General features: G+C 46.1%; 1 protein-coding gene across 1 annotated transcript in view; it reads right to left on the bottom strand.

Moving 5' to 3' along the window:
• The window catches only part of PPP1R37 (protein phosphatase 1 regulatory subunit 37), a 982164-nt gene that overhangs the window by 638785 nt on the left and 318832 nt on the right, over positions 1-24547 (bottom strand). The window contains exon 5 of the mRNA XM_078660917.1: positions 9010-9129. Within this exon, the coding sequence (XP_078517043.1) occupies positions 9010-9129 (120 nt within the window). The remainder of the gene's footprint in view (positions 1-9009; positions 9130-24547) is intronic.

The raw sequence follows: 24547 nt of genomic DNA, 5'->3' as shown, positions 1-24547 counted from the left end.
GCACTTTTTGCTGAGTATGGGTCGCTATGTTTACTATATTATGAAATCTGTACTTCGATTGATTACATTTTGTTATATTTATTGTATGTATATTATAAAATGTTATGAAATAGTTTTTATTCTCATGATATCTGTTATTTGAATGCACTGTGATTACATTTACTTTTTATTTCTTGTACATACACCTAATGATTGAATCCTAAAAAAGGATGATGTATATATAGGTACATATGATTGTTTTCTTTTTATGATTTTAACTAATCAAAATAAAGTGTTTTGACTGACTGACTATTGGCCATACTACTCCTCCTCATCATTACTGAACTCGACATTTTATGATTAAATCTGATGGACTATGAGCCTCAGTGAAAGATTCATGTACATCCTCTTCAGACTCTTGATCTGAGTCTGTAGCAAACAAAGGCGAGGGAGGGAGTGCATCACCAGGAAGCGCAAGCTGATTACTTGGAACCATACTATTTTTTTGAAGAGTGTCAACATTGGCTAAACTGCTGGAAGACAGTGGCAATAAAGGCAGAGAGGCAAATGTAGACGGCATCGTAGACGGAACTGTCTTTTCTACATTTTGAGACTCCATCGTCGATGGCAATCTTTCCGTCGATGGTGCTGTCGTCAGCATAGACTATGATGTGGTCTTTCCGGTTTTCTTCGACGAAACCGTCGTCGACGGTGACCCCGTCGACGAGGCGGTCGTCGACGGTGACATCGTCGACGGCAATGGTGCCGCCGACGGAACCTTCGTAGACGTAGACGTCGACGGGACCTTCGTCTTCATCTTCTTCGTCGACGGAGCAGCGGTCGACAGAACACTCGTCGACAGGACAGTCGTCGACGGAACACTCGTCGAAGGCGTAGACGAAACCAGCATCTTAACACCCTTTGTCGACGATGATCTAACTGTCGACGGAGGAGGTTTCTTCGTCGATGACGATGAAATAGGAATAAATCGACGACACAGTCTTAGAACTGAGAATTACCCTCATCGACGACGTCGACGGAGGGGCTGTAGACGATCCAGAAGCAAGCGTCGTCGTGACGGTCGTCGTCGATTTCGAACCAGAGACAGCCAATTCCGTCGACGGGACTGTAGACGACTCCGCCGTCGGCGGAAAATCAGTTTTCTTAACAGAAAAACCTGAGGAAGTTGCAGCAGGAGCCTGAGAGCCAGGTCTCGTGGGCCCAGAAGTGGTAGAAAGTGGTGAAGACACCGCAGGGGCCAAGGAAAGAGAAATTTTCCTCTTTTTTAAAAATGGAGAAGGCAACTCCGGCCCGCTACCACGTTTGGAGGCTGCTTGGGAATGGCCAGAAATAAGACTTTCAGCATCAGAAACGAATAGTTTTCTTACCTGTCGGTATAGTTTTGCAGCTTGAAGATCTTTCTGGATTCACTATGCTGTGCATTATTCCGCGGTCTTGTGGTTGGGTCCGGAATGGTAGTCTTTTCTTTGTTTTTTGTAGCCCAGGTGGGCGTCGGCGTCACCCCTCTCTGGGTGTATTTCCGGTGACGTCGGCCTGCTTCCTGCGGAAGCTCCCACTCTGTTTCCGAAGTTATGGCAATGTTCCATTAAGTAATTTTCCGCTTTTATCCTTTAAGGTGTTTAGTTTTAGTATTTGTCTCTGTTTTAACCACCTTTTCTCTCTCTAGCCTCATCTTTCTGGCAGAGGTGGGTGGGTTCGCTAGTGAATCCAGAAAGATCTTCAAGCTGCAAAACTATACAGACAGGTAAGAAAACTATTCGTTTTGCAGCGTGATTCTTTCTGGATTCACTATGCTGTGCATAGACTTTGTAGCGGTTTCTCATTTCTGTGGCGGCTGGGTGGAAGATAAGCGTTGGTTATTGAATATGTGTTGAAGCACCTTTTGTCCGACTTGTGCTTCCCTGTTCATCTGTATATCCACGCAGTAGTGCTTCGCGAACGTGTGCACCGAAGCCCATGTTGCCGCCAGGCATATGTCTTGTATGGGTGTGTTAGCCAGGAAGGCTATTGTAGCACCCTTTTTCCTAGTGGAGTGGGCACGTGTCCCCTCGGCTAGTTCTTGTCCTGCTCGCTTGTGGCAGAGCTGTATTGTTTGTGCGATCCATCGTGCAATGGTCTCTTTGGTTACTGCTTTTCCCATGAAACTGTTGGCGAATGACACAAAGAACTGTTTTGTTTTCCTGTGTCCCTTCGTTCTCTCAATGTAGTGCATGACTGCCCTTCTGGCGTCCAGGGTGTGCAGAGCTCGCTCCGCGCTAGTGGCTGGTTTTTGGAAAAAACTCGGTATCTGTATAGACTGGTTCATGTGGAACTTGGACACCACCTTTGGCATGAAGTGTGGGTCTGTTCTCATCACAACCCTATCAGTGTGTATTTGTATGTAGGGTTCTTGTAGCGTTAGTGCCTGAAGTTCGCTTACTCTGCGTAAGGACGTTATTGCAAACAGGAAAGCTGTTTTCATTGTTAGCATCTCTAGGGAGGCTTTGTGAAGTGGTTCAAAAGGCTCTTTCATGAGTCCTGTTAGGACTATGTTCAAGTTCCATGCAGGTGGAGGCACCCGTTTTGGTGGTGCGATCCTCTTCGCTCCTTCCAGGACTCTTTTCACCACTTGTGATGTGAAGAAACTCTTGCACGTTTCTCCTCTTGTGCAAGCGACTATCGCTGCCAAGTGAACTCTTAACGAGGATGAACTAAGGCTCCTCTACAGCAGGTGCGTGAGGCACTTTAGCACTGTGGAGTCCTTCATTTTATTGTGAAGCTTTTCTCTTCTGCACCACACTGTGAATCTTTTCCACTTCGCAACATAGCACTTCCGAGTGCTGGGTTTTCGTGCCTCCCGAAGAACCCTCAGGGTGCTTTCTGGTAGTTTCAAATGTGCAAACTCTATGTTCTCAGGAGCCATGCCACCAGGCTCAAGCTCTCTGGTTCTGGGTGCAGCACTTCTCCGTTCTGCATGGAGAGCAGGTCTTTTCTTTTGCCGAATCTGTGGGGTGCACACTGTGTCATCTCCATGATCTGCGAGTACCATGTCTGTCTGGCCCACTGCGGTGCGACCAGTATCAGGGTCATGTTGCTCGTTCTGCATTTGCTGAGCACTCTGTGCATCAGCGGTATCGGGGGAAAAGCGTAAGCAAATGTCCTGGACCAATCTATCCATAGGGCATTCCCCAGGGATCCCTCCTCGGGCTGTCTGGATGCGAAGTTTTGCCATTTTGCATTCTGGCGTGTGGCAAAAAGGTCCACTGATGGTGTTTCCCATCTGTCGAACAGCCACCTTGTCTCTTGTGCATTGAGCTCCCACTCGTGGGATGCTGATGTCTGTCTGCTGAGCCAATCTGCTTGTACGTTGTCCTTCCCTGGTAGGTGTATGGCTAGCAGGTCTATCTTGAGTGGGATGGCCCATCTCCATATCTCCTGTGCTAGCTTTGAAAGCATGGCTGACTGTGTCCCACCCTGCTTGTTGATGTAGAACATTGCTGTGGTGTTGTCTGTTTGTATCAATACCTTGTGCTTGTAGAGCCTCGTTTGGAAAGCTTTCAATGCAAGGAAGATTGTCTTCAATTTTAGGTAATTGATGTGCTTGGTCGCATCTGCTGGTGTCCACAGTCCTCTCACTTTGAGTTCCTCCATGTGAGCGCCCCATCCCTTCAGGGATGCGTCTGTGGTTTTGGTCACTGTTGGTGGCGTTAGAGGCTTTCCCCATGTTATGTTCTCCATGTTCCACCATGTCATTTCCTTCTGCACTGAGTGCGTTACAACCACTAGATCTTCCCAACGGCCTGTAGCTTGTGACCATTGCCCCTGTAGCCATTCTTGAATGGGTCTCATGTGGAGCCGTACATTTGGTACTAGGTGGATGCATGATGCCATCATGCCCATGATCTTGCTCGCAGTCCTCACTGTCCGAGCTTGCCCCTTCTGGTAGAGCCGAGTTTCTTTCACTAGCGCTCTCGCCCTCTTCTCGCTGGGGACCACCTTGCCCTGTAAGGTGTTGATCTGTGCTCCCAGGAAAATCTTCACTTGTTCCGGTTCCATTGAGGATTTCTTCCAATGGATGTAGAACCCTAGGTTTATGAGCGTGGTCGTCACTGTTTGTGCGTGCCGCTTGCATCTCTGGTATGAGTTTGCTTTTACTAGCCAGTCGTCCAGGTAAGGATATACGTGTATTCCTTTCCTTCGTTGGTGTGCTGCGACCGCTGCGAGGCACTTTGTGAAGACCCTTGGTGCTGATTTTAGCCCGAAGGCTAGTGTTATGAACTGGTAGTGGTTTTCTCCGATGGTGAATCTGAGCATATGCTTGTGCTTTCTGTTCATTGGGATGTGCAGGTAGGCATCCTTGAGGTCTATTGTGACCATGAAGTCCCCGATTTGCAATTGCGGGAGCACCTCTTGCAGGGAGGTCATTTTGAACTTTTGCGTTCTTATGAATTTGTTCAGGAACCTTAGGTCCAGAATGGGTCTCATTGTTTCGTCTACTTTTGGTACCAGGAAGTACGTTGAGTATACACCTTTGTTCCTTTCCCTGAAGGGTACTGGTTCTATGGCCTGCTTCTGCAGGAGCTCCTTTGCTTCTTCCTGAAGACGCTCTAGTTGTTTGTTTGCTAGTGGTCTTTTTGGTTTTCTGCTTGTTGGCCTCCCCTCCAACTCTATGCAGTATCCAAATTGGATGATGTTGAGAATCCATTTGTCCGATATGATTTCTCTCCATTTTTGGAGGTAAAATCTTAATCTTCCTCCCACTGGTGTTATGTGGTCGTAGGTGATTAGTTTGTGTAACACTTGATCCCCTCTGTACGTGCTGCACCCTGGGATCTTTTCTGTGGGTGGGCACACAGAGTTTTTTTAAGTCACTTAGAGGCGGGTTGCTGACCCCCTCTTTTATTCTGTACACGTCCATTTCCTCTCCCTCGAAAGGACTGGCCTCTTGGCTGGTACTGCCAGGACTGCTTGTGCTGACCAAGCTGAACTTGTGTGTCTGCCTGGTGCGTCTGTTGGAAAGCCTGGTGTGATGTACCTGGCTGGTTTCCACCTCTCTCGCTGGGTCTTCGTGACGGGGTGCCCCTTTTGCCACCTCTGAACTGCAATGCTCCCATGGACCTTGCCGTTTCATTATCCTTTTTCAGTTGGCTGAGCTTCTCATCAACTGGTGCTCCAAACAAGGTTTCGCCGTTGAACGGTGTGTTCAGGATGCTGTGCTGCACCTCGGGCTTGAAACCTGAAATCCTGAGCCAGGCGTGTCTCCTCTCAGTGATGCCCATCATCAAACCGGTCCTCGGAAGCTTGTTTCCGGTCCAGGGAAGGCATGGCTTGGCAGTTCGGGCTGGACTATTCCCACGAGGCACAGGGTCAGACTGATTTGCATATAGCCATGTCTGAACTGGGGTGGCAGAGTGGGCTAAAGAACGGTGATGGATCAAACCCAGATCTTTTGACTGGGTGTGAGTGTTTGATTGGTTCTGATGCTCCGTCCATCACCACCCCCTTTTGCACCGCCCATCATCATGAGCCTGCTGCTGGAGGTGTCTGCTCCATCCAGGGCAGTCTTGAGGCAAGAATTTGCAGCATTCTTCCCTTACTCCACCAATTTCTCGGCCTTTTGCCTGGAATCTTGGGGCAGGTCTTTCACCAACTGACCAAGCTCCTCCATGATCTGGTAAATGTGCCTGTTGATCAGGGTGTTGGAATTCGCCATGCGCCAGTGGGTTGCGGCATTCCGTTCAATCCTTCTGCCCACCAGGTCCATCCTCTTGCTTTCCTTATCTGGAGGTGGCCCAGAAGTAGTGGGCACGTTTGCCCTCTTTCTTGCTGTGGCTGTGATGATGGAGTCTGCTGAGACCGTGCCCTGAATGTAGGGTGGGTCTTTTGACGAATGTTTGTATTTTTTCTCCGTCCTGGGGGTGACCGCCGTGTATGTTGCGGGCTCCTTGAATGCTTCCCTTCCCTGAGCCAAGACGCTGTCGAGCATGGGGAGGTACTGGCTCTTCGTTTGGGTGGGGAGCAGTGTCTCTAGAAGGAAGTCTGCTTTCTGCTTCTCTTCGTCGAGCTTGAGCCTGAATGCCGCTGCGGCAGTTTTATCACCGAGTTGTAGGCCCCGATGTCGTCCGGCGGCGAGGGCCTCGAGGGATATGTGTCGATGGCCTCCTCTGGGCTTAAGGTGTTGACATCCAAATAATCCACATCCTGTGTTTCAGAGGGAGCAGACCCGGCGTCCGTCCTGCTGTCCTCTTCCTCCTCATAGTCGTAATTATAGCAGGGACTCTCTTCCTCTTCCTGGTCGATTTCCTCAACGTCAGCTGCCTGTTGCTCGGCGTCATAGTCTTCCTCCTCGACAAACTCTACAACCTGTGCCTTGGTTTTGTGGGGGAACGTGTAGACCTTCATCTTGGCGTCGAATTCCTTCTTCCGCTGCAAGATGCTTTCCAATTCGGCTTCGAGGCGCCTTTTCTTTTTCTCCATCTCGGCTGCATGTTCCGCGTCGGATGGTTCGGCCGCTCTTTTCGGCGGTTGGCTCGGCGCAGAGCTGATCCTCGGCGTCGAAGGCTTCGTCGCCGAACTGGATTTCGTGTCTCTGGTCGGCGTCGAAGGTGCTTTAGGGTCCTTCTCCCTCTGCGTCGAACGATCCTTTTCGGGAACGTTTTTCGATTACTTTTGCTGTTCAACAGCCCTCGGCGCCGGGGACTCCTTCTCAGAGGATCCGCTGGGCCTGGATACAGCAGCGGGCGTCGAAGTTTTTGGCGCCGGCGCTTTCGAGGCCTTGCCCTCGTTTTTTCGAGACTCAGAGTCTCTCGGGTTTTTAGGGGCCGTAGAGTCTCCTACCTTATCAGAAGTCTTGGTATTATCGGTCTCTACGACCGTGTAGCCGTCGTCTTCGGCGGCGGCGTTGTCCTCTTCCTCGGAAGACATCCCCAGATCGTAAAGGGATGGAGTCAGGGCTTTGCCCTGCAGGGTGGCGCGTGCTAACCTCTGACTCGATCTCACACGAAGGGTCTTCGGGGTGAAGACTGAGCAGGCGTTGCAGTCCTTGCTCCCGTGGTCGACCGGTAGGCAAAGGTTGCAAACCGGGTGCTGGTCCTTCTGCGCGTACTTGTGGTGGCAGTTACGGCAGAACTTGAAGGGCGTGTTTTCCATCTTGCGTGCTCAGGGGGCCCCCTGGTTGTGCGTTCGTCGACGGGCGTCAACGTTCTCGAAGTTTTCTCCTTCGTTGGCCCCTGGTTGGTGAAGTCTCTTGAAGTCTTCTGAGTTGTTTTCCTTCCAATTTCTGTATTCTTCTTTCTCCAAAAATGTCTGGAGCCCAAACGGGAACGATCCAGACCCGACCGCGGAAAAAAGAATCTGAAGATGGCGCCCAAGAGTGGGAGCTTCCGCAGGAAGCAGGCAGACGTCACTGGAAATACACCCAGAGAGGGGTGACGCCGACGCCCACCTGGGCTACAAAAAAAAAAAACAAAGAAAAGACTATGATTCCGGACCCAACCACAAGACCGCGGAATAATGCACAGCATAGTGAATCCAGAAAGATTCACGCTGCAAAAGTACATGATCCTTTTCCTTAAGTCTTTGAAGCCAGAGGAGTAAACAGCCTTCCCTGTCCTTTAAAGTCTTTGTGGAGAATGTTCTACAGAACTTACAGCTCCCCACCTCATGGTCCGGGTAAAGACAGTAAATACACTTACTGTTTGGATCCTCTGAAAAAAGTCTTAGCTTTCCACAAGAAGAACAAGCTCTGAAAAGAGACTTCTTATTTGTAGACATGTTGAAGAAAACAGGAAAAAAACCTGAAGAGAAAACTGAGCAGAGCTCAGGGAGACTCCCTTACACACGACGTGCGGTAGAAAATCTAAGGTGCTGAGCTCTGAGGAGAAGGTTCTAGAGGGTTGCTGTCGCCTGATTGGCTGCAGTTTGGACCAACATAATGACAAGTATAGACTGCATATGGTTTTTTCCTTTCCCATGCATTCCTATGTACAAATATGTGTAGGCAGGTTATGCCTTTTTTCTGGTACATATTTCAGGTTTTATGTTGTTACATATATATATATATATACATACATATATATATACATATATATATATATATATATATATATATATATATATACATATATATATATATACACATATATATATATACATACATACATACATACATACATATATATATACATATATATATATATATATATATATATATATATATATTATATTGTTGCTATTTTATTTACCGTGGGACTCACGACGGGGAATATTCAAGCATGTGAATCTATGAAAGACACCCTAATACTGGAGAAGCGAACTTATTTTCCTGCTCGATTTGTACATTGATTCAATTGTGTCATTTTAATTGTGACTGATTTCAGGACTGTTTTTCCTTCCAATAAAATATTATTTAAAAAAAATAAAAAAGATGCAATAGTTTGAGTATTGATCAATGCGCTTTTCTAGCGTGAAACCCTGATCAAACAGAACAAGCAATGTCATGACGGTAAATATTTTAAAGGCCGAGTTAGTGTCAAAATTAAGTGCTAGAGGTCTAACAGCATATACTCTATGTTACTGCCTAAGAAAAAACAATTACAGTCCTTCTATTACCCGATGACTTAAGCAAAAATTCATACTTGATCTATCTGCCATAGGGCATACGCATTTGAAAGAATTTTCTTCATCAAAGCGTTGGGAATATAAACATACATCTCAATATAATAGCTGCATATTCTAACAGAAGAGCCAGGTTGAGAGGGACAACTGATAGTCATGATTATAGCCACTTGCTAATCATACCCTCAATAAGGATCTCTCAGCTTTCATTCAATCGGTTCATTTAAGATCCCACCATTTGAAAGATTCTCCCACTGTTGACCTTCATCACCCAACATCAAGGGGAAAATAAAGTTGAAACGGAGAAAAAGAAGTAATCTTACATCCAGGAAAAAAATGTCACATTCATCCGCCACTACATTACCTTGAAGGCTTAAGGAACAGATTATGGCTATCCGCGCTGGATGGACATACCTTTCTCATCATGTGTGCAGCTGCTTGCCAGCCCCTGGTTCCAATGTGTTTATTGAAGGAAATGTTGAGGTGTGTAGCAGACTCATAATATTCAATCATGTCAAACAATGCCGATGCACCCTGTGGACAGAAACAGACAAACCAGAGTTTAGGTACATAGGCAACACACTGCAGAACATAAACAGAATATATAATTAATAAAGACCCCAAGTTAAAGACTGCACAAACTGGGTGTGAAAATAGTGGCATTGTCGGAGTTGAACCAATTACTACTGTTAGAACGAAGGCAAACAAATCAGCCTGCCCATTTTTGGAGTCGTGTCTCTTGAGCTAGGCCTAAACACAGTACAGCATGCATACACCAGCTGACTAACATATGTCCCAAGAAAAGATGAGGGAAACTGAAATACAGATTGGGAACGAAGGTAAAAGGGAAATTGAGGAACACAGATGTTTATAAATGTATCAATGAAACCAGCTTTCGAATACATGAAACTATCAGGCAACAAAAGAGAGGCTTCTGACAAAGTAAGTGTGTGAGAGAGAGTGTGTGTGTGTGTGTATGTGAGAGTTTGTGAGAGAAAGTGAGAGAAAGTGTGAGAGTGTGAGTGAGAAAGTGTGAGTGAGAAAGTGTGAGTGAGAAAGTGTGAGTGAGTGAGAAAGCGTGAGTGTGAGTGAGTGTGTGAGTGAGTGAGTGTGTGTGTGAGTGAGTGAGTGTGTGAGTGAGTGAGTGAGTGAGTGAGTGAGTGAGTGTGTGTGTGTGTGAGTGAGTGTGTGTGTGTGTGAGTGTGTGTGTGTGTGTGTGTGTGTGAGTGAGTGTGTGTGTGAGTGAGTGTGAGAGTGTGTGTGAGTGAGTGTGTGAGTGAGTGTGTGTGAGTGTGTGTGTGTGTGCGAGTGTGTGCGAGTGTGTGTGAGTGTGTGTGAGTGTGTGTGTGTGAGTGTGTGTGAGTGTGTGTGAGTGTGTGTGAGTGTGTGTGAGTGTGTGAGTGTGTGTGAGTGTGTGTGTGTGAGAGTGTGTGAGAGTGTGTGTGAGTGTGTGTGTGTGTGTGTGTGAGAGTGTGGATGTGTGTGAGAGAGTGTGAGAGTGTGTGTGAGTGTGAGAGTGTGTGTGAGTGTGACAGTGAGTGTGAGTGTGTGAGAGAGTGTAAGTGTGACAGTGAGTGAAAGTGAGAGTCAAAGTGTGAGTGAGAGAGAGTGTGTGTGTGAGAGAATGTGTGTGTGTTGCAGTATTACGAGATCAGCAACATCATATGTGAAATCTCTAGCTGCAAATCTTTCTTAACTGACTTATTAGGCACAACCCCTCTATTTCCAGTAATGTTAATACCTTAAGTTTGGCAAGCCAAAGATTCAAAGTGGGATAAACCGAGATAATATTGTTTCAGTGGAAGGGGAAAGTATCTTAAGTTGTATTAAAACTCCTATTACTAATTCACATTTTATGCTCTAGATGCCCCCTTAATAGCAGAGATCACAGATAGGAGCATCTGCTACGCACTCAACAGGAAGTCACAAGTCCCACTTTTGCCAAGTACTGCCTCAGCCTTACAGTTGCCTCAGCCTTACAGTAAAAAAAAAAAACTAAAAAAAGTTTCAAACCAAAAAATGTTCACGACATAGTATTTACAGTCAATTGTATATTCTTAGGCAAAGAGCCTGTCAGTGATAAGAGGAGGAATCTAAGACAGTTGAGCAAAAGCGAAGCAGCATAGTAAACACATTTGAAACCGAAAAGCTGAAAACGAACTTTTGACCTTTATCAAGTTTTCGTCTTGACCCAGTACTGCACAAAAGAGCTTAAGCAGGAAGAAGCACCGTACACCGTGGTAGATTTATTGTACACACTGTAAAGGTCAAAAGTTTAAGGATCTACAAGCCTTAATGGTTGGCACACGGTGATTCGACCAGTTGGGTATCTCAGAACTTGTTAATGCTTTGAGAATAAAGGATGCAAACAGAAACGTGATTCGTGAAGTACTCTCAGCTACGGAAAATTACTTTAGGCCAGATCCCAGTGTTTTATTTTTTGTCCATCATTCCACTGTAGGCAAAGACCCATCATATGCAAATCAGTTCTGGTCTAGCTCCGATAGCAGCGATTGAACCAAAAATACAGAACCAAGTCAATACTAGAAAGGAACGCAACCAACCCCCAGACTAATTTTGGCCTACTACACTCCATTAGTGACAAATAGCCTGATTTATATGGCACAGTAAGCACAGGACCCATGTTACTCATGTCTGGGAATCAACTCGCATCAGGATATCTCACTGAGGAAAACAAATATGTGTTGGGTAGAATGCTTGAATTAATCCAAGCCACAGGTAATTAATAATGCCTTATTCCAGTAGCTAAGAAGAGCAGTCTTGGAGAGGGAACCAGCGGAGGTTCAGGTCAGGCCTTGTTGAGTGCCAATAATTTAGACATTCCAGTGTTGGACATTTTCCATGATATTGTATTTTACACATAAAACTTGGATACTGTTCCACAGAAAACGAATATAAAGAAAGAACTTGTTTGGCAAATTTTAAAATATCTAAAAAGTTAATAATTACTCTGGTAGCTACAGCAAAGCAGTAGCATCAGTGATGGCACAATTACAGCGCTTTACAAACATAGGTTTTAGTTGAACATTTTTATGCTCATGCTATATAGGGCAAATCTTAAATGATAAACATTCTACGATGGACAGTAGCTAACGTGACAAATTCGGTTTATTTGACATCCATCCCTACATAGCCAATTAAGATCCCCTTATTGGCAAACCATCTAAAAGAAAATTACAATACAATCTGTGTACTTTCAGATCCAATTTCGCTTGGAGATAAAACTTCCAAAATGCGCGTTAGGCGGAGTGACAAACCAGCAACAGTTGTTTATTAGTTAAATAGCATAAAAGATTAGCAGGAACAGTCTTTACTGTAGTATTCAAGTTTGACTTTAATTGGTCCATTTCCTTTTTAGGTCTGAACCTACTAGACAATGCAACTGTCTGGTTTTCTAACATCTTGGGGACATTACGAAAGCTTCCATGGGAATGCATTCCGCCCATTGCTCATCATTGGCTTTGTGATTTGTAACTCCCATTTGCTAGATTTCAATTTGCTGGCTATATTTGTTATAGGCTGTCCAGCTTTAGTTCGTCCCTTCCGTTGCCCAAACCCTATTTACTGTATTCTTCCACAAGTGCCCGTTTCTATAAACAGGCCTTTAAATCTTGTTCTTATCTTGTCACATTTATTGTACAATCAAAGACATAGGTCAAATGTCAGTCTCTGTCTTACAGGGAGCTTGATGTTTACTCTTCTTTATCTGACTTTAACGTGAGAGGATTTATGTGATAATCATGCTGGCTACTGGGGTCTGCTTGAGGAAGGCTGTATGATAATTTTTTCTTCCAGCACACAACATATACATGTTTGTAAATGAACTGTTCAGATATTTCAGAATATATCTGAATTAGAAAAGCAAAAATGAAGCACATTTTTGGGTAATTGTGGTGGAAAGAAATATTTTAATACGATGAACGTATTAGGTTACTTACCCAGTAAGCATCTGTTCTTGCCATGTAGAGCTGTAGATTCACAAGCGTGGCATAATCCTGCCATCTAGTGTTGGGTCCGGATGTTTGCAAGTTGTTTTTCTTCAAAGAAATCTTTCCCAGTCATAAGGTAACAGTGCGCATGGGCATCAACTCCATTGTCAGATTGTTTTCCCTCAAGAGGGTGAGAATGGAGTAAGTGAGTGTAGTACAGAGACATCCATGCGTATGTAATGTAAATTATGAAAATTATGAAAACTGCAAAAACTACAGGTGCCCAGGGAGGTGGAAGGGTGCATGTAAATTTACAGCTCTACATGCCATGAACAGATGCTTACTGGGTAACTAACATAATCCGTTTGAGACATCTGTGCTGTAGGTACACATGCTATGCATAGACTATATAGCCAAAGGGGTGGCTAATTGGTAGGTGTTCCAGTTGTTTGAAAAAGTGCCCTTAGCACTGCTTGCCCTACATTGGCTTGTTGATGTGCAACACATCCACACAATAGTGCTTGGTAAATGTGTGTGGTGTGGACCATGTTGTTGAATAACAAATGTAAACTATAGGGATGTTACCCTAGAAGGCCATAGATGCTCCTATTTTACAAGTGGAATGTGCTCTAAGAGGTATAAAGTTCTTTAGCTCAGCAAGTTTGAATGCATTTAAAATCCATCTTCAAATACCAGATTTAGAGGTAGGATTGCCTTTGCGAGGTGTAGCAAAAGCAACAAACTGCTGTTTTGTGTTACGAAAATCTTTTGTCCTTTCAATATAGTAAAATAACGCTCTTCTGACATTGAGTGTGTGAAGAGCTCTTTCTGCTACGGAATCAGGCTGAGTGAAGAACACAGGTAACAACTGATTGGTTGATATGAAAAGCTGAAACCACCTTGGGAAGGAATTCTGGATTGGTGCGAAGAACTACTCTATCTTTAAGAAGCTGAAAGAAGGGTTCTTCTAAGGTTAATGCTCACCAACTCTCCTCAATTAAGTGATAGCAATGACGAAGGCAACTTTACATGAAAGAAACTGTAACAAGACAGTTGTGTAATGGCTCAATGGGTCGACCCATGAGTCTTGTAACCACAATGCTCAGATTACAAACTAGTGCAGGAGGTACCCTCGGTAGTCTTACTCTTATAAGGCTGTCCATAAAGGCCTTAATTACTGGAACCTTAAACAAAGATAAATATTGTCTGTTTTGCAAATATGCAGCTACTGCCGCAAGATACAAACAAATGAAGTGTAGGCTAGGTCAGCACACTGTAGATGCAAAAGGTAAGAAATAATATTTTGAATAGAGGCATCCAGTAGATCAATATTGTGGTTGTTACAATATAGAACAAATCTTTCCATTTTGCTGCATAACATGCTCTGGAGGTAGACTTTCTTGCTTCCTTAAAAACAGCCATACATTCTGGTGGCAAGTTTAAGTATCCAAACTATGACTTCAGGAGCCAATTCGCTAGATTGAGCTCCTTGGAGTTTCGGTGTCAGTCTTCTCCATGGTTCTAAGTTAGAAGACTGGAATTGAGATGCAGCTTTTGATGTGCAACTACTGATAGTTCCTAGAGTGAGGTGAACCACGGCTGACAGGCTCAAGTGGTTGCCTCTAGAATCAGTGTGAGGGATGTTTGCCTGAGCTTCGCAACCAGAAATGGAAGGAGAGTTAGAGATGGAAAAGCGTAGGTAAATATCCCTGAAAAATTCACCCACAGGGCATTGCCATTGGACAGAGGGTGTGGGAACCTGGATGCGAAGTTTGGGCATTTTGAGTTGTCCACTGTGGTGAACAGATCTATTTGTGGTAATCCCTATTCTTGAAAATATTGAAGGAGAACTTGGGGGATGAAGTTCCCACTCGTGTATTTGTTGCCGCATCCTGCTGAGGAGGTCATCAATTTGATTGTTCACTCCTGGTAGGTGCTCTGCCAGAAGATGAATTCTGTGATGGATTGCCCAACGCCAAATGGTCTGAGAGAGGCGTGACAATTGCAGTGTCTGTGTCCCTCCCTGTTTTTGTACATAGTTGTTATATTGTCCGTGCGGACCAGGACACCTTTCCCTCGGACGCGAGACTTAAAAGTTTTCAGTGCTAGATACACAGCTAGAAGCTCTAGATAGTTGATGTGAAGACTTTTGTATTGTACTTGTCGTATCAGAGACCCTGAATTGTCAAAACTGTGTAGATGGGCACCCCAACATGTGAGATGAGTCTGCTGTTAGCACGAAATGTGGTACAGGGTTAATGAATGGCCATCCTTTTGGTATGTTTTGTGTGTTATACCACTGCAGAGAGCGATGGGTGCGGCTGTCTACCAACACTTGATCTGTTAATTGACCCTGAGGCTGATTCCACTGACATGCTAAGCATTCTTGTAGAGGATGCATGTGTAACCTTGTATTAGGCACTATAGCAATGCATGATGCCATCATTCCTAAAAGCTGCATGGAAGTCCTGACTGCTAAGTATTGATTGGTCTGAAACTGTAGTAGAAGAGTTTGAATATTTCAAATTCTGGCTGCATTGGGAGAGGCTAGAGCTGTGCAAGTGTTTAGAGTCGCTCCCAGATAGGACTGCATTTGTGAAGGCTAAAGATGAGATTTCTGCGCATTGACAGTGAAACCAAATTGGTGAAGTAGGTCTAATGTAGTCGGAATGTGTTGTAAACACTTTTGGTGTGTGCTGGCTTTGATGAGCCAGTCATCTAGGATGGGGAAGACATGCATCTGTTTTCTTCTGAGATGTGCTGCCACTACTGCTAGACATTTTATGAACATTCTGTGTGCAGTAGTTACTCCAAATGAGAGTACTTTGAACTAGAAGTGTTTATCTGCTTTCACAAATCTGAGATATTTGCAATGTGCCGGGTGAACCGGAATGTGCAAGTATGTGGCTTAAGTCCAGTGTAGACATAAAATCGCCATGCTGTAGGAGTGGAAGCACTTGTTGAAGCGTGACCATGTGGAAACGTTCTGACAGGATGTACAGATTTAACGCCCTTAGGTCCAAAATTGGTCTTAAGGAATCATCTGTTTTGTGGATTAGAAACTACAGAAATTAAACCCCGAATCTTGGCACTAACGGAAGTGGCCCTTTTGTTAAAAGAGCCTGTACTCTTGTTTGAGGAGCTGCAGGTGTTCCGATGAGAGTTTGTGAGTGCGAGGGGGACGACTGGGAAGATTGCTGGTGAGCTCCAGGCAATAACCATGTCGGATAATGTCTAGCACCCATTTGTATGATGTTACGGATTGCCAAATGGGGAGAAATTATTGAAGTCTCTCCCTGACAGGTGTTAAATGATCGGGGGAAGTGTAGTTACACGTTGGCATGCTCTTACCCCTACCTTTGAAATTGTTTCCTCTGCACCCTCCTCTATAGAAGCCTCTAGAGGAAGAGGGTTGCGTGTTTGACTTGTATGAGGAAGCGTTGGGGTCTGAGGATGTACTTTTGGACCCTTCCCTATAAAATGAGCAGCATAAGGAGCCTCTGTTTAATGGGGACTTAAGCGCTCCTATGGATTTTGCAAAGTCTCTGTTCATCTTTTCTAATGTCTCATCTACTTGCGGCTCAAAACGATGCTGCTTGTCAAAAGGGGTATTTAAAATAGACTGCTGGGCCTCGGTTTAAAACGTGAAATTCGAAGCCAAGCATGTCGACGTAGGAGAATGCTGGTGGTAACTCTCCTCACTGAAGTCAGTAGCATATACAGCACATCAACTAGAAGAATTATATAGGAGATTACCTTCTTGAACTAACCCTGTGCTTTCTTTTTGTGCTCTTCTGGGAGGTATTGAAGTAGCCCTGTCATGCCTAGCTAGTAGGCACTGCGTGTTGGCAATGCTCCAGTGGTTAGCTGCTTGAGCGGCCACCCTTTTACCTGATGCGTAGATCAATTTAGACTCTGTCTGGGAGAGGTGCATCTGCAGAGGTCTGTGAGTTTGCCAGTGAGTCTACGGGTAGCAGTCCCTTCAGAAAAATAGGATCAATGGTGTTGGACTGCCTGTATGGATCAGTGAGTGGGTGAGTCAGTGGCTGTATGGAGTACTGTTGCAAGTGTGAGAAGTTGTATGGGTGAGTGTCTGTATGACTGTCGGTGATTGAGTGCATGTGTCAGTATGGGTGAGCAATGGAGTATGTGAAAGGCAGTATATGTGAGTGACGGGTATATGAGTGACTGTATGCGTGAGTAACTGAATGTGAGAGTGGCTACATGAATAAGTGCATGCTTCTGTCAGTGACTGTATAGCCGAGTATGTGTTACTATTTGTATGAGTAAGTGGGTGGATGTGTAACTGGGTGAATAAGTGGCTGTATGATTGACTGTATGGTGTTATGTTTCATATAGGTATACTAATATAGGCCCGGGTAACATCATACCCCTTCACCTGCATTTTCTCCCCTACACTACACTGTAACAAGCATCTTAAGATTTAACCTTTACCTAGTTCTAGTCCTGGGTGCAGAAGGAGGGTTTCTCCTAGAGTCCTATAAACCCATCAACAGACGCACAGAGTATCAATGAATATTCATAAGGGTTCTTAGAAACCAGCTGGGGCTACACCAACTTCCTCCCCATATCTACGTACAAGGTTCATCCCACAAGTCATCCTCAAATCCAACAATGGCTAATACAAGCAACAAGGAACAAAGGAGCCCTAGACACTTTCTGTATTAATATAGCACCTCTTGCTAGTGTTAGTTAGAGGGAACAGAGACTTCCAGGCCGACACACTGACCAGAGATGCTGAGGCTCCAGCATGCAGACGCTCCAGCTGACACTGGTCTGAACACCCCTCGTAGGGTGTCAAACTCGAGACCAAGAAAGCCTCCTACATTCTCACACTTCAGTTAATGGGGTTCGACTAAAACCTAGAGGGATTCTTGGCTTTACACCTACTCACATGCTAGGTACACTTGGGTACATCTAGATAGGCATTGTAGGAGTACGCACACTTTTATTATGCATTTTATATTCATGTATTTATTCATGCTTATTGCAAGATGGTAGAACTGAACTATCCTTTTATATCCATAGTACTGCTAATCATACATCTCTGCTACTGTCTAATGGTTGTTGCAGCTCATATATTTTAGACAAGAACAACTGTTCAATAAATCCTTATTGAAATGCCCAGACTGTTTATTCTGTGTATCTCTGAGATAAACTAAGTGCGCACGAGTGACTGAGCGAAAAGTAGTACATTGTTTCCACGATCTTGAGGGTTGTCATGTTCTGAGGTTGCCAGAAACTATTCTCTCCCCGATAAGAGGAGACATTAGTGGCACTGTGACGTAGCTAATGCAAACAGGCTAACATTTCTCGGTGGAGGTGTACGGAACCAGTCTGCCACCAATCCCAGAGTTTATGCTATCCAAACGTGCAGGAACTATAGGAACTACATGGCAATGGATGAGTGTCTGGGTGTGTGAGTAGTTCTATGGGCGACCCACTCAGCGTGTGAGCACCAGTATGGCTGTAGGAGTGGATATGTCAATGGCTGTATTAGTGAGAAAGTGGGTCTATGAGTGGCAGTATGGGTGAACGAGTGGATGTGTGTGTAGGTCAATTAATCAGTGAGTGGGTGTGCAAGTACTGATGGCTCTGTGACTGGGTTTGTGAATGGCTGTTTGGAAGTGGCAGTGGCTGTATAAAAGATTCTTTAGGTGTGTGAGTGGGTGCGTCAGAGATGCTGTGGATGATGTCATCACTGATGTCATGAGTGATGTTACTGACCATGTCATGAGTGATGTAATAGGAGATGTCATAAGCAGTAGATTGAGGGGGCGCAAGTTATAATTAGCTCAGCTGACTATAACGGCTGAATTCTTCTGGTTTTGTACAAATGAAATGTCAGACTAACTATAACATCCTTGAAACCGGTGTCTTTTTGCAGTGAATTTCTGAGGGTTTTTAAGTGATATCTAAATAGGATGTCCTTGAAACCTGTGGTTTTTTCAGTGAATGGTGGAGAAAGGGGGCTGGGCCCCCAACCAGCGCTCAAGGAATTCCACTGCGTAGGACTTACAGGAAGTAACAGGAGGGCTTCTTGGCCCCAAGGTCCCTCAGGAGTAAAGTGGACATCATCCCCCAACCAGTAGTCTGCCAGGAGGTGCATTTGCAAAGTGGTGAAGAAAGGGGGCGTGGCCTCCGAAAACCTCCAAGCAATCCCACTGTGTGGGACTTCCTGGAGGTAACAAGAGGGGTAGTTGGCCCCCCCAAGGAAGCCCTTGGGGACCAACTACCCCTCCTATTATCTCCAGTAAGTCCCACACAGCAGAATTGCAGAGTTCTGATTCCAGGCCTTGCTCCCGTTCTCCACCACTCTGTAAACACGCCTCCTGGAGCGCTCTTGGTTGAGGGATGAAGTCCCCTTCGCTACTGGGGGTCCCTGGGAGCCAACTAGCCCTCCTGTTACAGCCAGTAAGCCCCAGACAGCTGGATTGCTGAGAGGTGGTCACAGGTCAAGCCCACTTTCTCCACCACTCTGCAAACGCGCCTCCTGGCACGCTATTGGTTGAGGGATGAAGTCCCCTTCTCTCTTGAGGGACCCTGGGGGCCAACGAGCCCTCATGTAACAGCCAGTAAGCCCTACACAGCTGCATTGCTGAGAGGTGGTCAGAGGCCACTCCCCCTTTTTACACCACTCTGCAAATGCACCACGTGGTGCGCTGCTGCATGGGGGGGGGGAGGGGAGAGGTCGACTTTAGTCCTGAAGTCCTCAGAACACAAGTGGACCCATCGCCCCACCAGCAGTTTGCCAAGAGGCATGTTTGCAGAGTGGTATAAAAAGGGGCATGGCCACCGACCACGTCTCAGCAGTCAGACTGTGTGGCACTTACTGGAGGTAGCAAGTGGGCTAGTTTGTCGCTAAGGACCCTCCGTATCGAAGGGGATTACATCCCCCAACCAAGAGCGCGCCAGGTGCGTCGTTTGCAGAGTAGTGCATTGAGGGGGCGGGGACCTAGGGAGTTGATGGCTTTTTGGAGGGGGGGGCTTTGTGCCCCCTCCCCTTGATTGTTTAGGGGCCCTGAAGACTCCATCCCCCGGGGCCGGGACTATTAAAAAAAATATATATATATACACAAAAAAAGAAGGGGCGACGTGGACCCCCTAATGAGGCCGATTTCAGGCCCGGGGACTGCATCCACCAGGGAATGGCCAATTTATTTTTTATTTTAAACTCAGCCCCCCTCCTGGGCCATTTTCGGCCTGGGGACCCCATACCCCTGGGCCAAGCAATGTAACATTTTTTTATTTTTAAGGAGGGGGACTGTGCAGCCCCTTCCCAAGCCGATTTCGGACCCCGGGACCCCATCCCCCAGGGAATGGCCATCTGCTTGGGGACCGCAGGGGAGCATGAAACCCCCGCAGTCCGGCTGGCTCCTGCCGCCTGCGGAGCCAGCATGGCTCTTTACCCCCAGGGAGCTGATGACATGCAGCTACCTAGGGGTAAAAAGCAAAGTGCTTCACTTTGAACAAGTGAGAGAAAAATGGTCTTACTGTTCAAAATGGAGTATTTGTTTGCTACGAGATGGCAGGAGCACTGATCCTGCCATCCCACAGCAAAATGCAATGTCCCAGGGGTGGATGACCCTGGGACATTGCTGGAGTCGGCCCTGGGGCTGGCGGTGCCCGGGACCATTTACAGCTCCACGAAGGGGGTCGTGTGTGGGCCCCCTCCAACAGTATCGAAGCACAGGGGAGGTGGTGGTCCCTGGGGGCTGTGTGGGGGAGGGTCTCGAGCCCCCCTCACACACTATTTTCTAAGACTGCCCAGGGAGGTGGCGGTCCCCGGGGCTGCTGGGGGGGGGGGGGGGGCGTGCCGCCTGACCTCCGCATTTAGCAAAATTCGCCCCAGGGAAGTAACTACCTCCCCGGGGCTGCATGGAGGGGGGGGGGTGGGGACAGGAGTCCCCCCATGCCTTTATTTAAAAAATAAAGCCATGGGGAGGGGGCAGCCCCCAGAGCTGCGGGGGCCCACATGGTACCCCCCAAATAATGAACATAGCACCACGGAGGTGGCGGTCCCCCGCATATATTTAGATCATTGACTGACCCCCCCCGGGACCTGGCCCAACCGGGGAGGTCTAATTAAACAAAGCCTGGGAGCTGGCGCTTTGTTTAAAAAAATTAAAAGTTGGCCAGATTAGCGGATCAAATGTGAATCCTGCCAAATTTAAAAACAAGCATTTACAATGCAATAGGTCTCAGATTAATTAGGTTTGAGCTATTGGCACTGCTAAATATTGCAACACCAACTGCAACAAAAGTCTATACATTGTAGACCAAAAAATGTGTATTTATTTTTGTAGCAATGGTGGCAAGATGTGCTTTAGATGAATATGTTTAAAAGTAAAGTGCGTCATACTGTGATTGCTACAATAGTTAATTGTGAATGCGTTAACAATTGATATACGCACTGATGGCTGGTGGTGTGTGTGCCTGTAGAAATTGTGCACTGATGGCTGGTGGTGTGTTTGCCTGGTGGAAGTGTGCACTGCCGGCTGGTGGTTTGTGTGCCTGGTGGAAGCGTGCACAGACGGCTGGTGTGTGTGCCTGGTGAAAGCATGCACTGGCGGGTGGTGGTGTGTGTGTGCCGGGTGAAAGCGTGCACTGACTGCTGGTGGTGTGTGTGTGTGTGCCTGGTGAAAGCGTGCACTGACGGCTGGTGGTGTGTGTGTGTGTGCCTGGTGAAAGCATACACTGTCGGCTGGCGGTGCGTGTGCCTGGTGAAAGCGTGCACTGAAAGCTGGTGGTGTGTGTGTGTGTGCCTGGTGAAAGCGTGCACTGAAAGCTGGTGGTGTGTGTGTGCCTGGTGAAAGTGTGCACTGTCTGCTGGCGGTGTGTGTGCCTGGTGACAGCGTGCACTGGCGGCGTGTGTGTGCCGGGTGAAAGCGTGCACTGACTGGGGTGGGGTTGGGGGGGTGTGGTTGGGGGTGTGTGGTTGGAGGGGGTGTGTGGTTGGAGGGGGTGGGGGTGTGTGTTTGTGTGTGTGTCGTGTCGTGTGTGTGTCGTGTGTGTGTCGTGTGTGTGTCGTGTGTGTGTGTCGTGTGTGTGTGTCGTGTGTGTGTGTCGTGTGTGTGTGTCGTGTGTGTGTGTCGTGTGTGTGTGTCGTGTGTGTGTGTCGTGTGTGTGTGTCGTGTGTGTGTGTCGTGTGTGTGTGTCGTGTGTGTGTGTGTCGTGTGTGTGTGTCGTGTGTGTGTGTCGTGTGTGTGTGTCGTGTGTGTGTGTCGTGTGTGTGTGTCGTGTGTGTGTGTCGTGTGTGTGTGTCGTGTGTGTGTGTCGTGTGTGTGTGTCGTGTGTGTGTCGTGTGTGTGTGTCGTGTGTGTGTGTCGTGTGTGTGTGTCGTGTGTGTGTGTCGTGTGTGTGTGTCGTGTGTGTGTGTCGTGTGTGTGTCGTGTGTGTGTCGTGTGTGTGTCGTGTGTGTGTCGTGTGTGTGTGTCGTGTGTGTGTGTCGTGTGTGTGTGTCGTGTGTGTGTGTCGTGTGTGTGTGTCGTGTGTGTGTCGTGTGTGTGTCGTGTGTGTGTCGTGTGTGTGTCGTGTGTGTGTGTCGTGTGTGTGTCGTGTGTGTGTCGTGTGTGTGTCGTGTGTGTGTCGTGTGTGTGTCGTGTGTGGTGGTATGAATGGTTGTGTGTGGTTGTGTGTGGTTGTGTGTGGTTGTGTGTGTGGTTGTGTGTGTGGTTGTGTGTGTGGTTGTGTGTGTGGTTGTGTGTGTGGTTGTGTGTGGTTGTGTGTGGTTGTGTGTGGTTGTGTGTGTGGTTGTGTGTGTGGTTGTGTGTGTGTGTGGTTGTGTGTGTGTGGTTGTGTGTGTGTGGTTGTGTGTGTGGTTGTGTGTGTGGTTGTGTGTTTGTATATCTATATTTATGAGGACCAGAACATGTTTGCACACCAACGCTATGAGGACCAGTGCGCTATGAGGACCGGAAAGCCGGTCCTCATAACGTTTACAGTGCTTACATACTGAGGGGATCTCTCTCAGCTGTCTGAGTGAAAATTTGGAGAGGGCTTCATAATTCCTATTTTTCAGACAGTGTGTGTGATGAATGCCCTCCTATACACACAAAAATATTCTCTCTCTACACACACAGACAGTGCAGTTGCTAAGGACAGAAAGCAACCAATCAGATCAGGGGTGTGTCTTCCTGGTCCTCATAATATCAATAGAAGTCTTAAAGTGTGTGTGATGTTGCAGGTTCCCATACTGTCAGTAGAAGTCTAGGAGAGTTTGAATATATCCTTCTAACCTTCAGAAAGTGTATTTTAATTTATCACTTTTGCAAAAAAAAAAAAACATTTTTATAGCTGGAAACCCAGCTCTAAACATTATAAATCCTAACAGCCAGAGTTTAAAAAGGGGGATTTTTTTGTGTGACATAGGCTCGGAAGAAGAAGGGGTTTTGAAGACTCCAATGATGTGTGTTTTTTATGAAAAGTACTAACATAGGGCCAACCATAAAAAAAGATATGTATTATAAATAGTCATTTCAACTTCTCAAAATTGGGACTAGGAATGTCCCTCCTACAGTGAGATAGCTGAAGGTGTACACGCTTCAGAATTTCAATTCAAGTGCTATTTTCTCACTGGAAAGCACCTGCCAAACGTTTTGGTGTGTCAAAAATAAAAAATGTGAAAATTAAAAGCACAGGCTCGATTCTGCACACAACAATGTGATGTGGAAACGTCTCAGTGGTTTCACTGTTTTGCTATTCAGTTCCAAGGATGAATTCTGTCCGGCCAGTGCTCACATTCTTTCATCTCCTTACTATAGCGGTGCTCACCTCTGCGCAGCTGTAGAAAGAGAGGAAAGTACTAGAGCTTGACGTGATCTGAAAGTGCTTAGAATTGAGGATAGATATGGGATGTTCTGTCAGAGACTGGGATGATCTGTCAGAGGTAGAAGAGAGCTGTCAGAATTATAACAGTTTATAGATGAGGAGCACAGAAGACAGTAGGAAGGATGTCTATGACAATGATTAGTGTAAGAAGTGGCTGAGAAGTGGCACCTGAGACTCTGGCTCACACACCACATAGACATTCAGTCCATGGACATACAGTAGACCTCCATGTTGTAATAGGCTGACATTTGAGGTGTAGCCATTATTCCAAACCATAAGCAATATAACCCCCAGCAAACACCCCCCCCCCCCAGTGGATCTGGTGATAACTTGTACGGGGGTAGTCCAGTCTTGTATGCTACCTGTACGTTTGGGACATAAACTGCAAATATATATATCTTTTGTCCTGGTCAGCAGAGTCCAGGAAACTTACAATATGAGTCTCACAATGGTGCAATGACAACATCAATAAAATAGGCTGACTGCAATCCTCAGTAAGGTGTTTTTTATCATGTCACAGCAGAAAATAAGCAACTCAGCTTATATATAACCCATAGCTATTTGGCAAACCAGATACCATAAGCAATCTTGCAGGCAGGAAAGCATCATCATATCATTCAATGCAAACTTGCCCTAGGGTATCAGATATCACTTTGCACTCATTACACATCCATCACCCATTTGTAATAGTTATGTGTATCATCATCAACTGGACTAAGTACTGATGACAGTGAGCCAGGTAGCAGTAAATGGCGCAATAAACAGTGAGGGGAGTGTTTCAAGTTGAAATCTTTCTTTCCAAATTCATCTCTATCACCAAAGTGCTCGACCTGCAAACTTTTACTTTCAATTACAAATCAGGCTAATTCCAAGTCTCAGTAAACATTTTAATCAAGAATCAAAAAACTCAGACAGAAGCAGAGTCCGGATATGCAATGATTTTGAGGAGGCCTAGACGCAGGGAGAAAATTGTCCTTATGCATCTTCCCCACATATTAATGCTGTAACTAAGCGAAAACAAGCATTGGCATAGCCAATAGGTCTCGTCTTTGGGACCTTATAAGTGTTTAGCCATGCAACAGTTGATGTTGTTGCACCAAGGATATTGTGCTGGATAACTAAACACTTATAAGGTCCCAAAGGCGAGATCT

Source organism: Lissotriton helveticus, chromosome 9 (assembly GCF_964261635.1).
Source record: "Lissotriton helveticus chromosome 9, aLisHel1.1, whole genome shotgun sequence".
NCBI lineage: Eukaryota > Metazoa > Chordata > Amphibia > Caudata > Salamandridae > Lissotriton > Lissotriton helveticus.
The sequence above is the reverse complement of the archived record's forward strand: the minus strand, read 5'-3'. Positions and strand labels throughout refer to the sequence as shown.